At 40.6% G+C, this 14,414-nt stretch overlaps 1 protein-coding gene across 1 annotated transcript in view; it reads left to right on the plus strand.

The window, feature by feature from the left end:
* LOC120933441 (E3 ubiquitin-protein ligase Rnf220-like) overlaps window positions 1-14,414 on the plus strand; it is a 51,060-nt gene that overhangs the window by 12,353 nt on the left and 24,293 nt on the right. Inside the window, exons 2-3 of the mRNA XM_040346658.1 lie at window positions 6,685-6,805; window positions 12,710-12,752. Coding sequence (XP_040202592.1) covers window positions 6,685-6,805; window positions 12,710-12,752 — 164 coding nt within the window. The remainder of the gene's footprint in view (window positions 1-6,684; window positions 6,806-12,709; window positions 12,753-14,414) is intronic.

Below are 14,414 nucleotides of genomic sequence, written 5' to 3' on the forward strand. Positions count from 1 at the left end.
TTGTCCCAATGACACCAACAATGGAGCCCAATGACTCCAATGAAGAGACATAATTCCTCCCAATGACACCAACAATGGGGCACTGTTTTTCCCATTGTTGTCAGGACATTTTCTACTCCCAATGGCCACAATATAGCCCCCTAAAGTCTGAAAGACAGTACACTGGCCCTTTGTTTAGAAAGCCTGGAGACCCCTGATCTATATCATAGAGAAAGAGAGAAATTTAGTGGCTGAGATTTACTAAAACTGGAGCACACAGAATCTGGTGCAGCAGTGCATTGTAACCAATCAGCTTCTAACGTCAGCTTATTCAATTAAGCTTTGGCAACAAAACCTGTGTCATTTTCACAGTAATCAGTGCATTTTTATAACACGTTTCGCTGTGAAAAGGACAATGGTCTCAAAAATGTGTCAAAAGTGTCCGATGTGTCCGCCATAATGTCGCAGTCATGAAAAAAATCCCCGCCATTAGTAGTAAAAAAAAATTATTAATAAAATGCCATAAAACTATCCCCTATTGTGTAAAGGCTATAACTTTTGCGCAAACCAATCAATAAACGCTTATTGTATTTTTTTTTTACCAAAAATATGTAGAAGAATACGTATCGGCCTAAACTGAGGAAAAGAAATATAGGAGATAGAAACACTATATTGTCAAAAGTATTGGGACACCTTCCCAGAAGAGTTGAAGCTGTTATAGCTGCAAAGGGTGGGCCAACTCAATATTGAACCCTACAGACTAAGACTGGGATGCCATTAATGTTAAAGTGGGTGTAAAGGCAGGTGTCCCAATACTTTTAGCAACATAGTGTAGATAGAGATAGATAGATAGATAGATAGATAGATAGATAGATAGATAGATAGATAGATAGATAGATAGATAGATAGATGGAAGATAATGGATAGATACTATCTATCCATTATCTCCTATCTATCCATTGTCTATCTATCTGTCTATCTATCTCAGGGTTTCTCAACTCCAGTCCTCAAGGCGCCCCAACAGGTCATGTTTTCAGGCTTTCCATTATTTTGCACAGGTGATTTGATCAGTTTCACTGCCTTGTAATTACCACAGCTATTTCATCTGAGGGAAATCCTGAAAACATGACCTGTTGGGGCGCCTTGAGGACTGGAGTTGAGAAACACTGATCTATCTATCTATCTATCTATCTATCTATCTATCTATCTATCTATCTAGTTATTAGATAGATAGATAGATAGATAGATAGATAGATAGATAGATAGATAGATAGATGGAAGATAATGGATAGATACTATCTATCCATTATCTCCTATCTATCCATTGTCTATCTATCTATCTATCTATCTATCTATCTATCTATCTATCTATCTATCTATCTATCTATCTATCTATCTATCTATCTATCTATCCAGTTATTAGATAGATAGATAGATAGATAGATAGATAGATAGATAGATAGATAGATAGATCATAAATGGATAGGCTGTGCTCTTTGTTCAGTGGAATGCAGAGCGGGTTGGGGTTGGGTGTCAGGAAAGGTCATACCCCCCATGCAGTGCTAATTGCTGCTGACACTAATAGCGGGGAGGAGGGGTAGGGGGTACTAGCAGGGTGTTAAGTGATTATGTGAATGCAGCCTCCAGCTAGGCGTAAAATGAGCAATTCACGCTGAATCAGTGTGTGTGGCTGAGACATCATTACTCAGCCTGTCCCTATGACAATAGCTTGCTGCTCACCCAGGGATCCCCATTCCTTTATGACTGGACAATGTATCCCCAGTTTATCTCTCAAACACTTCATTGTACTCTACAGACTCTCCTGAAACTTTTCTCATGAAGTAAAGGCTGCTCTCCTTTGGATATACTGCAGACTGACTGCAATAGGGCACAATGGGAGTAGCATTGCATAACCTTACCAGGAGCACTCCGCCTGCTTTCCCACCAAGTGTGGTGGAAATTAGCATTAGAAGGTATCTGGCAGAGGAGACTTTAGGCTCAGCTACTAACGCTAATATTTTTTGTATTGCTCTGCCAATCGTCCTTACATGAAGAATAAACTCCTTGTTTTTTTTGTATTTGGGATGACAAGTCTGTACACAAGGGTAATATTTTACGTTAAAGTCAACATATGTCTTGCTTGAAGCAGTTTAATATCACCAAGTCAACAGGGTTGATTATCTGAAGTCAATGTGCTTGATTATCTAAATTCAATAGGGTTGATTGTCTAAAGTCGATTGGGTTGATTATCTAAATTCAATGGGGTTGCTTGTCTAAAGTTGACAGGGTTAATTATCTAAAGTCAATCAGGTTGATTATGTAAAGACATAGAAAGTGCTCACTTAGCAAAGTGAATCTTAGTACATAAGTTGGAGATGAGGTCACTAGACATGTGCATTCGTTTTCTGGGATTTTCGCATTCGTTATAACAAACGATAACGAATTTGTTTCGTTGCAACAACAGTTCGATATATAGAAGATTCAACAGGACAGTGACAATAGCGATCTGTGTTTATCGAATCTGCGGATGAATGTGCCTAACCTAACTGTATTGGTCCAAGATTATTTAAGATAGAGAGAAAAGATTCAACATTATAGAGACATGAAGATTCGACATAGAGAGAAAAGAGTCAACATAGAGAGAAAAGATTCGACATAGAGAGGAAAGATTCGACATAGAGAGGAAAGATTCGACATAGAGAGAAAAGATTCGACATAGAGAGAAAAGATTCGACATAGAGAGGAAAGATTCGACATAGAGAGAAAAGATTTGACATAGAGAGAAAAGATTCGACATAGAGAGGAAAGATTTGACATAGAGAGAAAAGATTCGACATAGAGAGGAAAGATTCGACATAGAGAGAAAATAGGCGACATAGAGAGAAAAGATTCAACAATATAGAGACATGAAGATTCGACATAGAGAGAAAAGAGTCAACATAGAGAGAAAAGATTTGACATAGAGAGAAAAAGTCGACAGAGAGAGAAAAGATTCGACATAGAGAGAAAAGATTTGACATAGAGAGAAAAGATTTAACATTATAGAGACATGAAGATTTGACATAGAGAGAAAAGAGTCAACATAGAGAGAAAAGATTTGACATTATAGAGACATGAAGATTCGACATAGAGAGAAAAGAGTCAACATAGAGAGAAAAGATTTGACATTATAGAGACATGAAGATTCGACATAGAGAGGAAAGAGTCAACATAGAGAGGAAAGATTCGACATAGAGAGGAAAGATTCGACATAGAGAGAAAAGATTCGACATAGAGAGGAAAGATTCGACATAGAGAGGAAAGAGGCGACATAGAGAGAAAAGATTCAACATTATAGAGACATGAAGATTCAACGAAGCAGCTAAAATCATACGATCGCCACAAATGGACATTTATGGTCAAATGCTCGGCTCATAGGCTATAGAAGAATTCTAATGTTGGTTGACTAGTAATAATAATTAATAAATATAATTATTACTAGTCATGCAACATTAGAATTCTACTATAGCTTGTGGGTGGAGCATTCGACAGGAAATGTACGATTGCGGCGTCGCACAGTTTAGCTGCTTCATCAAATGCTCTTTGAACATTCGACAGACACCATAAGCCTTCAATGACAGATTCGACGTTAATTAACCACTTCCATACCGGGCACATATACCCCCCTCCTGACCAGGTGAAATTTCAGCTTCCGGCACTGCGTCGCTTTAACTGACAATTGCGCGGTTGTGCGACGTGGCTCCCAAACAAAATTGGCGTCCTTTTTCCCCCACAAATAGAGCTTTCTTTTGGTGGTATTTGATCACCTCTGCGGTTTTTATTTTTTGCGCTATAAAACAAAAAAAGCAACAATTTTGAAAAAAAATTCAATATGTTTTACTTGTTGCTATAATAAATAGCCAAATTTTTTTTTTCCAAATTTTTTTTCTCAGTTTAGGTCGATACGTATTCTTCTACATATTTTTGGTAAAAAAAAAAAAAAATAATAAAAAAAAAAAATCGCAATAAGCGCTTACAAAATATGGGACAGAATTATTATTATTATTATTATTATTTTTTATTTTTATTTTTTTTACTAGTAATGGCGGCGATCTGCGATTTTTATCGGCACTGCGACATTATGGCGGACACATCGGACACTTTTGACACATTTTTGGCGCCATTCACACATTATACAGCGATCAGTGCTATAAATATGCACTAATTACTGTATAAATGTAACTGGCATTGAAGGGGTTAACACTAGGGGGTGAGGAAGGGGTTAAATGTGTAGCCTGGGTGTGTTCTAACTGTAGGTGGAGGGGGGGTGACTGGGGGAGGTAACCGATCTGTGTCCCTATGTACAAGAGACACAGATCGGTCTCCTCTGTCCCCTGACAGGACGTGGAGCTCTGTGTTTACACACAGAGCTCCACGTCCCTGCTCTGTCACTGCTGATCGTAATGACATCGCGACCGCCAGGCACGCGCATCGGCATCTCGGGGACGCGGCGGGCGGGCGCGCGCCGCCGCCAGCGCGCTCGCGCGCCCCCCAGTGGCCGGAGGAATCCAGGACGTCAATTGACGTCCTGTTGAGTTTCCAGAGCCACTGTGAAGCCGTCATTTTACAGCCGTCATCTAGTGGTTAATTCAGATTTTCGGACGAATGCATTTTTTAAATGAAACAGAATAAATTAAAAAAGAATTTCGGAAGTAACTAAATCATTTTATTTTTCGGACGAAAACAAAATTCCGAAACAAAATATTTCAGTGTGCACATGTCTAGAGGTCACCGCAATCCACCAGTTGCAGGCTAGCAAAAATCTATTTTTTTTTTCCATTCATCTTGGCCATGATTGAGTAATCAAGATAATACAGGTTCACCTTATTTTGCAACATTCACTTTGCAATGTGAACATATATATACCGTACACATATAATGGAAATTAATAGCACCTCTACACCTTTAGTACATCAACTCCACTGCCTGGCATGATGGACAGCTTGGATAGCTATAGTGATGTGACTATTCATTGGGTTTTCTAAACAGGTTATAGATTCAGACGTATACAGAAAATTCAAACTAGGACCAATTTAATCAGACGCCAACAATCCAACCACTATGGGCAGTATGAGGAAAGTAAAGCAAGCCCAAAGCTAGAGTAGCACCCCCTTGGGCAGATGATGAGAACCTTCAGACAGCTTGTTGGGTTAGCATTTTAAACCTGAAAGCGGAATCGTAGGTTCTTTGTGAGGTAAAGGGAATTGGGAACCAGTCATTTTAGAATATTTTCGAGCGTTTGTTAAGAGATAGGTCACAGGAGAAAAAAAATTGTAACTCAAGACTTTTCCACCAGCAACAGTCAATACAAACTATGGACCTTTCAAAGAAAGTAGACAGGACCCCATGCAAAGACCACCTGCTACAGCTTGTACCCAGCTCTCCAGGACACTACTCAGCAGGACACTTCTCCAGATGTTCCAAAAAGGTAAAACAAACTCTTGCAGGCCACACACCCAGGCCTATTTAAGGATCTCCTCAGGCTGCAGGTCTGGGAGGCACAGACCTTCAGCAATGCCTCTTCTACTGGCAGAAGCCCGGTGGGCAAAGACAAAGGACCTCCTCTCCTACCAAGAGCCTAGCAGGCAAAGACCCTTCTGCAAGTTCACCCAAGCATGCACCACTACCAATAAACCTCCTAATGATTTGCCAGAGAAACACAAACATCTGAGTTCAGGTTGACTACAGCTTAGCTGCAACACTAAACTTTACCTAGGGACGTACCAACTTGCAATAGTTTTTAGAATTCACCTCCATAACATCTCTAAAATGTGCCCCTTTAACAAATGAAACCACCAAGCTCCTCATTCACTCCCTTGTTATCTCTCACCTTGACTATTGCAACTCCCTTCTCATTGGCCTGCCTCTCCATAGGCTATCCCCGCTTTAGTCTATCATGAATGCTGCCGCCAGACTTATCCCCCTTACCAACAGCTCAATGTCTGCCAACCCTCTCCTCCAATCCCTACACTGGCTCCTGATCGCCCAGCAAATTAAATTCAAAATACTAACCACAACTTACAAAGCCATTCACAAGTCTACCCCAAGCTACATCACCAATCTTGTCTCCAAACATCACCCAAACTGTCCTCTCCGCTCTTCACAAGACCTCCTGCTCTCAAACTCTCTTGTCTCCTCCTCCCATGCTCGTCTCCAGGATTTCTCCAGAGCCTCTACCATCCTCTGGAACTTGCTACCTCAACCTGTCCGGCTATCCCCTACTCTTGCTACCTTCAGGCGATCCCTGAAAACTCATCTCTTCAGGGAAGCCTATCATGTCTCCAACTAATCTTTTACCACTTCCATCAGCGCATTCCCCACAGTTACAACCTTTTGTACCACCTGCCCCACCCTATTAGATTGTAAGCTCTTCTGAGCAGGGCCCTCCTAATCCTCTTGTATTTTATTGTATTATAACTGTATTGTCTCCCTATTAATATTGTAAATCGCTGCATAAACTCTTGCATTTATATAAATCCTGTATGATAATAATAATAATAATAATAATAATAATAATAATAATAATAATAATTATCCTTGAATCACCATGCTTGTTCCACAGAAGTTGATATTTGGGCAACCTTATTGTTGTGTGTACTCATACAGAATCCCATGGTCACCTCTCTCACTGTTTATCCTTTTATGTCTTCCGCTTATGTGTTTCAGATAAGAAAACGTCTTTCTCTGGACCGTTGTTTTGTCCATTGTGTCACAAACACCTACAAAAAGAGGAACTTTCCCACCATCTTCAGCATGAAATGGAGCATTTCTCTCACATGTCAGACAGGTAATGTATAGAGCGCGAAATGTTTGCTACAGCTAAAGCAGAGACTGAACCACCCGATGGACAGATAACCCTCCATCTCTGCTAGACTGACTCTCTCATGTCAAACTTTGGCTCACCTGGCCGACTAATAGCATCAAGTTAGTCTCCCCTGCACGGAAGTCTGACTTTGATGCTTGACAAGTAGCACAGTAGGTTGATTTTTCTGGCAACATAAACTAGCTGTCCTGTCTAAAGGCCCACACACACACGATCAGACTTTTCGACAACAACGGTCCAACGGACGTGTTTTATCGGACAATCCGACCGTCTGTATGCTCCATCGGACAATTGTTGTTTTTGCTCTTTTCGACAACAAATGTCCTATAGAGGATAATCCGATTGTGTGTACACAAGTCCATCGGACTAAAAGTACAAATACGCATGCTCAGAACCAATGCTAAAGATCAGACAACAAAAGCAGAAGTTGCTCAAAGGGTGGCAGTAAAGAGCTGAAAAATCATGTGATTTGGTGAATGTTGGCTAAAAAAGTTCTGCCGTCTGTATGTAGAACAAGATCACAGCCAACGCCCCTTCGGACCAAAGTCCGATCGTGTGTATGAGGCTTTAGACTGACTCTCTCATGTCAAACTTTGGCTCACCTGGCTGACTAATAGCATCAAGTTAGTCTCCCCTGCCCGAAAGTCTGACTTGACAAGCAGCACAGTAGGGTGATTTTTCTGGCAACATAAACTGGCTGTCCTGTCTAAAGCTGGCCATACACCAGTAGAATCTTGTAAGAACATTTTCATTTTTGGAAAAGCGCCTTCCCTTTGGGAAAAATTATGCATATTGCAATAGGATTTTTTTAGGTAACTAAAACCTGTAATAAGGAAAAAATAAGGGGTGTGGCGCCAACAAACAATTAAGAGAATGGTCAATGCAGCCACTAAATTAGTGAATACTAATAAATATGCGCCCTATATCACTTCACCTAAAACCTGTATACTACGTCTGGGATTCCACTCAGATTTTAAAGGCCTTTTAACAAAATGAGTTGACTCAATGATGGCAAAGCAACTAGGCAAGGAAGGGTGAATGCGCTGAGGAACTATTTCTCAGAGTTTGGAACGATAGTCTGAACACTATTGTACTGGTGTATAGGTAACCTGCCTCTGAAGTCTGGCAGGTAACACAGAATGACTCACAAAGTGGACTGACTTTGCTAGCAAGACAGGTTGACTCTCCTGCCTAAAGCTGGCTATACATGGCTCGGCATTTGACTCTGCTGAACAGGCCAAATTTTGGTCCATGTATGGGCAGGGAGGTTGATCTACCGATCTATTTCTGTACGACTTTTCCGCACTTGATCAGTCTTTAGCCATCAGTGCTGATCAATGTATTCTGATGGTGGGAAAGTCTCTCCTCTGTCACAATAGCTCAGCAGGCAGGATTCCCCCATCCACATCGAATGTGTGGATTGTGGAATTGGGTCCGTTTTTTTTGTTCAACCCTATGGTTGAATGAAAAAAACATCCATCTATGGGCTGCAAAACAGACGGCACACTGACTGACTCTCTTAGCTGAAAGGTATTCTAGACTGACTTGCGTGGCTGAAAGGTGTCCCAGATTAAGAAAGTCCGTTTTGGTTTCTGTTCAGCTAAGAGAGTCAGTCTAGGTTACCTTTCAGTTAACAAAGTCAGTTTGGGTTACCTTTAAGTTTAGAGAGTCAATCTAAGTTACCTTTCAGTTTATAAAGTCAATCTAAGTTACCTTTCAGCTAAGAGAGTCAGACTGCGTAACCTTTCTGTTAAGAGAGTCAGTTTGGGTTACCCTTCCGCTAAGAGATTCAGTCTAGGTTACCTTATCACTAGGAGAGTCAGTTTAGGTTACCTTTCAATTAAGAGAGTCAGCAAGGGTTAGAAGGGTAACCTAGACTGACTCTCTTAGCTGAAGGGAGCTAAGAGAGTCAGTCTAGGTTACCTTTCAGTTATAAAAGTCAGTCTAGGTTACTATTCAGCTAAGAGAGTCAGTTTGGGTTACCTTTCAGTTTAGAGAGTCAATCTAAGTTACCTTTCAGCTAAGAGAGTCAAGCTACATAACCTTTCTGTTAAGAGAGTCAGTTTGGGTTACCCTTTCGCTAAGAGATTCACTCTAGGTTACCTTTCAGCTAGCAGAGTCAGTCTAGGTTACTTTTCAGTTAAGAGAGTCAGTTTGGGTTTCCGTTCAGCTAAGAGAGTCAGTCTAGGTTACCTTTCAGTTTAGAGAGTCAGTCTAGGTCACCTTTCAGCTAAGGGAGTCAGTCTAGGTTACCTTTCAGTTTAGAGAGTCAGTCTAGGTCACCTTTCAGCTAAGGGAGTCAGTCTAGGTTACCTTTCAGTTTAGAGAGTCAGACTGTGTTACCCTTTAGCTAAAAAATTCAGACCAGGTTACCCTTCAGCTAAGAGAGTCAGTCTAGGTTACCTTTCAGTTAGAAAAGTCAGTTTAGGTTACTATTCAGCTAAGAGAGTCAGTTTGGGTTACCTTTCAGTTTAGAGAGTCAATCTAAGTTGCCTTTCAGATAAGAGAGTCAAGCTGCGTAACCTTTCTGTTAAGAGAGTCAGTTTGGGTTACCTTTCAGTTTAAAGAGTCAATCTAAGTTACCTTTCAGCTAAGAGAGTCAAGCTGCGTAACCTTTCTGTTAAGAGAGTCAGTTTGGGTTACCCTTTCGCTAAGAGATTCACTCTAGGTTACCTTTCAGCTAGCAGAGTCAGTCTAGGTTACTTTTCAGCTAAGAGAGTCAGTCTAGGTTACTTTTTGGTTAAGAGAGTCAGTTTGGGTTTCCGTTCAGCTAAGAGAGTCAGTCTAGGTCACCTTTCAGCTAAGAGAGTCAGTCTAGGTTACCTTTCAGCTAAGAGAGTCAGTCTAGGTTACCTTTCAGTTTAGAGAGTCAGACTGTGTTACCCTTTAGCTAAAAAATTCAGACCAGGTTACCTTTCAGTTTCAGAGAGTCAGTTTAGTTTAACTTTCAATTAAGATAGTTAGCTTGGATTACCCTTCAGCTAAGAGATCTAAGAGAGTCAGTCTATGTTACCTTTCAGTTAGGAAAGTCAGTCTAGGTTACTTTTCAGCTAAGATAATCAGTTTTGGTTTTCATTCAGCTAAGAGATACAGTCTAGGTCACCTTTCATCTAAGAAAGTCAGTTTGGGTCACCTTTAAGCTAACAAAACCAGTTTGGTTTTCAGTTCAGTTAATAGAGTCAGTTTAGGTTACCTTTCAGTTAAGAGAGACAGTTTGGGTTGCCTTTCAGCCAAGAGTTAGTCTAGGTTCCCATTAGGTTAAAAGAGTCCATTTGGGTTTCCGTTTAGCTAAGAGAGTCAGTCTAGGTCGCCTTTCAGCTAAGAAAGTCAGTTTGGTTTTCCGTTTAGCTAAGAGAGTCAGTCCAAGTTACCTTTCAGTATTATAGAGTCAATCTAAGTTTCCTTTCAGCTAAGACAGTCAGACTGCGTAACCTTCCTGTTAAGTGAGTCAGTTTGGGTTACCCTTCCGCTAAGAGATTCAGTCTAGGTCACCTTTCAGCTAGGAAAGTTGGTTTAGGTTACCTTTCAGCTAAGAGAACTAGTCTTCTTTACCTTTCAGCTAAGAGAACCAATCTACTTTAACTTTCAGTTAATCTAGATCACCTTGCCACTGAAGGAGACTGTCTGGGGTACCTATCAGCCAAGAGACTTATAGCTAAATTCAGGTACGTTGCCACAACTTTAAGGCGGCGTAGCTTAAGGCATTTAGGCTACGCCGCCGTAAGTTAGCGAGGCAAGTACATAATTCACAATGTACTTGCCTGCTAAGTTACGGCGGCGTAGCCTAAACCGGGCGGGCGTAAGGGCGCCTAATTCAAATGTGTGTAAGGGGGCATGTTTTATGTTAATGGGGCTTGACCTTAGGTTTTTGACGTTTTTTATTGAACTGCGCATGCGCCGGGCGCCTACATTTCCCAGTGTGCATTGCGGCTAAGTACGATGCACGGGCCTATTGATTTCGACGTGGACGTAAACTACGTAAATCCCTATTCACGGACGACTTACGCAAACGACGTAAACATTTAGAATTTCGAAGCGGGAACGGCGGCCATACTTTAACATTACTATTCCATCTATTAGATGGAATAACTTTAGGCCTGATAATGCGTTACGGAAACGGCGTAAATGTACTGCGGCGGCTGGGCGTACGTTTGTGAATCTACTGATTTGCATATTCTACGCCGACCGCAATGGAAGCGCCACCTGGCGGCCAGCCTCAATATTACAACCTAAGATAGGACGGCGCAAGCCATCGTATCTTAGATATGTTTAAGCGTATCTCTGTTTGAGAATACACTTAAACATAAGTCGGCGTAGATTCTGAGTTAGGTCGGCGTATCTACTGATACGCCGGCCTAACTCTACCTGAATCTACCTACTAGTCTGGGTTAACTGCAAGCCCAGAGAGTCAGTCTGCATATAGGCTTAGAGACAGGGTGGTGCCAGTTTCCGACGAGAGACATTCTGTTTTAATTACAGTATCTGTCAGACAAGGAGTCAAGCAGCCTATAGGTGAGTCAGTTTGGGTTGAACTAAAAAATTTAAAACGGACCCGGTTCCCCCATCCACACATTCGAGGTGGATGGGGAAATCCTCCCCTCTGTATTCTGACAGTGGGGAGACGTTGCTGCAATCAGAATATATAGATTAAGCAGAAACCAATCGACTCCTGGACTCCTGTACAACCAAAGTGCCCATGCATGGATCGTAATTCAGCCGCCCCTGCTGAACTGGCCAAATTTCGATCCGTGTATGGCCATTGGTCTGCTTCAGTCTCTGTGTTGCCAGAAAGGAAAGTCTGCCTGTTTCATCCATCATTTAAAAGAGTGTGAGATCAGAGTCCATTTCACCCACAGACAGACTTTCCTTTCTGACAGACTGACTCTCCTTACTGACACATAATACAGAGAGTGACTCAGAATTTACCAACGCTCATCATTTACAGGAAATAACACAAACATACATCTATCGTGGCCATGAAATAAAATTAACATTTACTGTCTTGTAAGCAAAGTACAAAAGCCAAAAAGAAAAACACAATTCCTGTTTTAAATATCGGTGCATCAGGTTATTTTTAGAAATATATCAATATTGCCAGCAAGCTTCTTTACTACTTTGTGAAACTGCAAAAAAAAAAAGAAAAAAAAAGAAACTTCCGAAAAAAAAAATCCTTATAACGTTGTGCTGTATGTTTTTGTTGAATTCTTATTATTGCTTTGATGTTTAACTGGGTTTTTGCATGAAGTAAAAAAGATCGCCACCTACAGGTGAGAAAGGTTAATACAACCTATAATGGTGCATGTGGATAAAAGTGTATGTAAACCTTAACACTGTGCATATTTACTTTTCTTTTGGTCTGTTAAATATGCCATCGGAAGTGATTTGTTATTTCTGTTTGAAAAGTGCAAAGAAAATACATGTTGATCTTACCAGCAATCCAATGAGCTGAAATACTGAAATCCTATACCGCTGCTGATTGTTATCAATTAGCATTATATATATATATATATATATATATATATATATATATATATATATATATATATATATATATATATATATATATATATATATAAAAATTATATATAAATAAATATATATATATATATATATATATATAAAAATATATATATATAAATATATATATATATAGATATATATATAGATATATATATAGATATATAGATGTATATAGATATCTATCTCTAGATATAGATATATAGATATCTATATTTATATACACATATCTTTTTTTTTTTTTTGCTGATTTGATTTATTGGTTATTTTTTTATTATTGCCAGAAAATATACAAATCTTTTATTTTTAACCTAATAGAATATATTTAACATGATTTCTATGTCTTTGCAGTGAGTCTGACATTGTTCCGGAGTCATCTCAGAATATTTCTCAGGTGAGATGTGATGTGTAAAATACAATTATAAGGAAGAGAGAATGTGTTGAGCTACGTTCACATGGACACATTGTGTAGGATAGCTTGCGCTAATTTATCACAAAGGTGTTCTATCGGGTTGAGGTCAGGAATCTGTGCAGGCCAGTGAAGTTCCTCCACCCCAAACACGCTCATCTATGTCTTTATGGACCTTGCTGTGTGCACTGGTCCAAAGCATTTGGTGGAGGGGGGTTATGGTGTGGGGTTGTTTTTCTGGGGTTGGCCCCTTAGTTCCAGTGAAGGGAACTCTTAAGGCGTCACCATACCAAGACATATTGGACAATTTCATGCTCCCAACTTTGTGTGAACAGTTTGGGGACGGCCCCTTCCTGTTCCAACGTGACTGCACACCAGTGCACAAAGCATGGTCCATAAAGACATGGATGAGCGAGTTTGGGGTGGAGGAACTTGACTGGCCCCCCAGAGTCCTGACCTCAACCCGATAGAACACCTTTGGGATGAATTAGAGCAGAGAATGCAAGTCAGGCCTTCCCATAGACACACTCCTAAACCTTGTGGACAGCCTTCCCGGAAGAGTTGAAGGGTCGGCCAACTCAATATTGAACCCTACGGGCTTAGACTGGGATGCCATTAAAGAGGAAGTAAACCCTGATGGATTTTACTTCCTCTTTTGCCCGCTGCTGCAGCCTGCAAATGAAAAGCTTAATTGGCTAGTATCCATTATGTGTCATTTACCTGCAAAAGAATCCATCGATGTCCCCACAGTATGCAGCGTCCATCTTCTGGCCCCTCTTCCTTCCGGGCCGCTGACTCCGGTGCTGTGATTCGCCGGAGCCTTGTGATGCCACTCCCTCGCATGCACATGGGAGCCGCAATTCACGGCACGGGCTGGGGGAGAAACGGCACTTAGTTTCATTTCTTCCCTGTGCATGCGCAGTGAAGATTTTCGGCGGACTACAAGTGAAATATCTCCTAAACGGCGCACGTTTAGGAGATATTTCCACTACCTATAGGTAAGCCTTATTCTAGGCTTACCTATAGGTAGAAGTCCAACAAGTGGGTTTACAACCCCTTTAAAGTTCATGTGTGTCTAAAGGCAAATATAGTATATATATATATATATATATATATACACAGTATGCTGTCCTTACTTAGACCATTGACAACCAAAAAGTGTGTAAAGAGTGAGTTGCCCTTCAAATCCAGTTGCTAAATGTGATAAAATCCATCACAATACCGGGGCGATAATCAGGAGTACAATGCAGAAGGAGAGGAATTCCATGTGCAGTTGTTGCTCATTACTGGAAGTTTTGGGATATTCCCAGCCAGGGTACTAGAATCTCAGCTGGCAATTGCAGAACTTCAGAGCAATATCTAAGTTTATGTTATCTACCATTGTTCTGTTTTCCTTACAGAATAGGGAACAAGACTTTTATCACTCAATAAAACCCTTTCCAAGTCAGGAGGAAGGCGTGCGAGTCCAACACTCCAGCATGGGTGGACAGAGACTCCTCCATTCATCCTCATCCTCTGTGACTCATCTGGCCAACTATGACCACATTACAGTGGAATTAAACCTGGATTTTTTTTACTTTTTTTTAAATGCTACTGGGAGCTTTATGCCACGGCATATTGGCATATTAGTACAGACTAACCTGACAA

The sequence above is a fragment of the Rana temporaria genome, chromosome 3, assembly GCF_905171775.1.
Source record: "Rana temporaria chromosome 3, aRanTem1.1, whole genome shotgun sequence".
NCBI classification, from domain to species: Eukaryota; Metazoa; Chordata; class Amphibia; order Anura; family Ranidae; genus Rana; species Rana temporaria.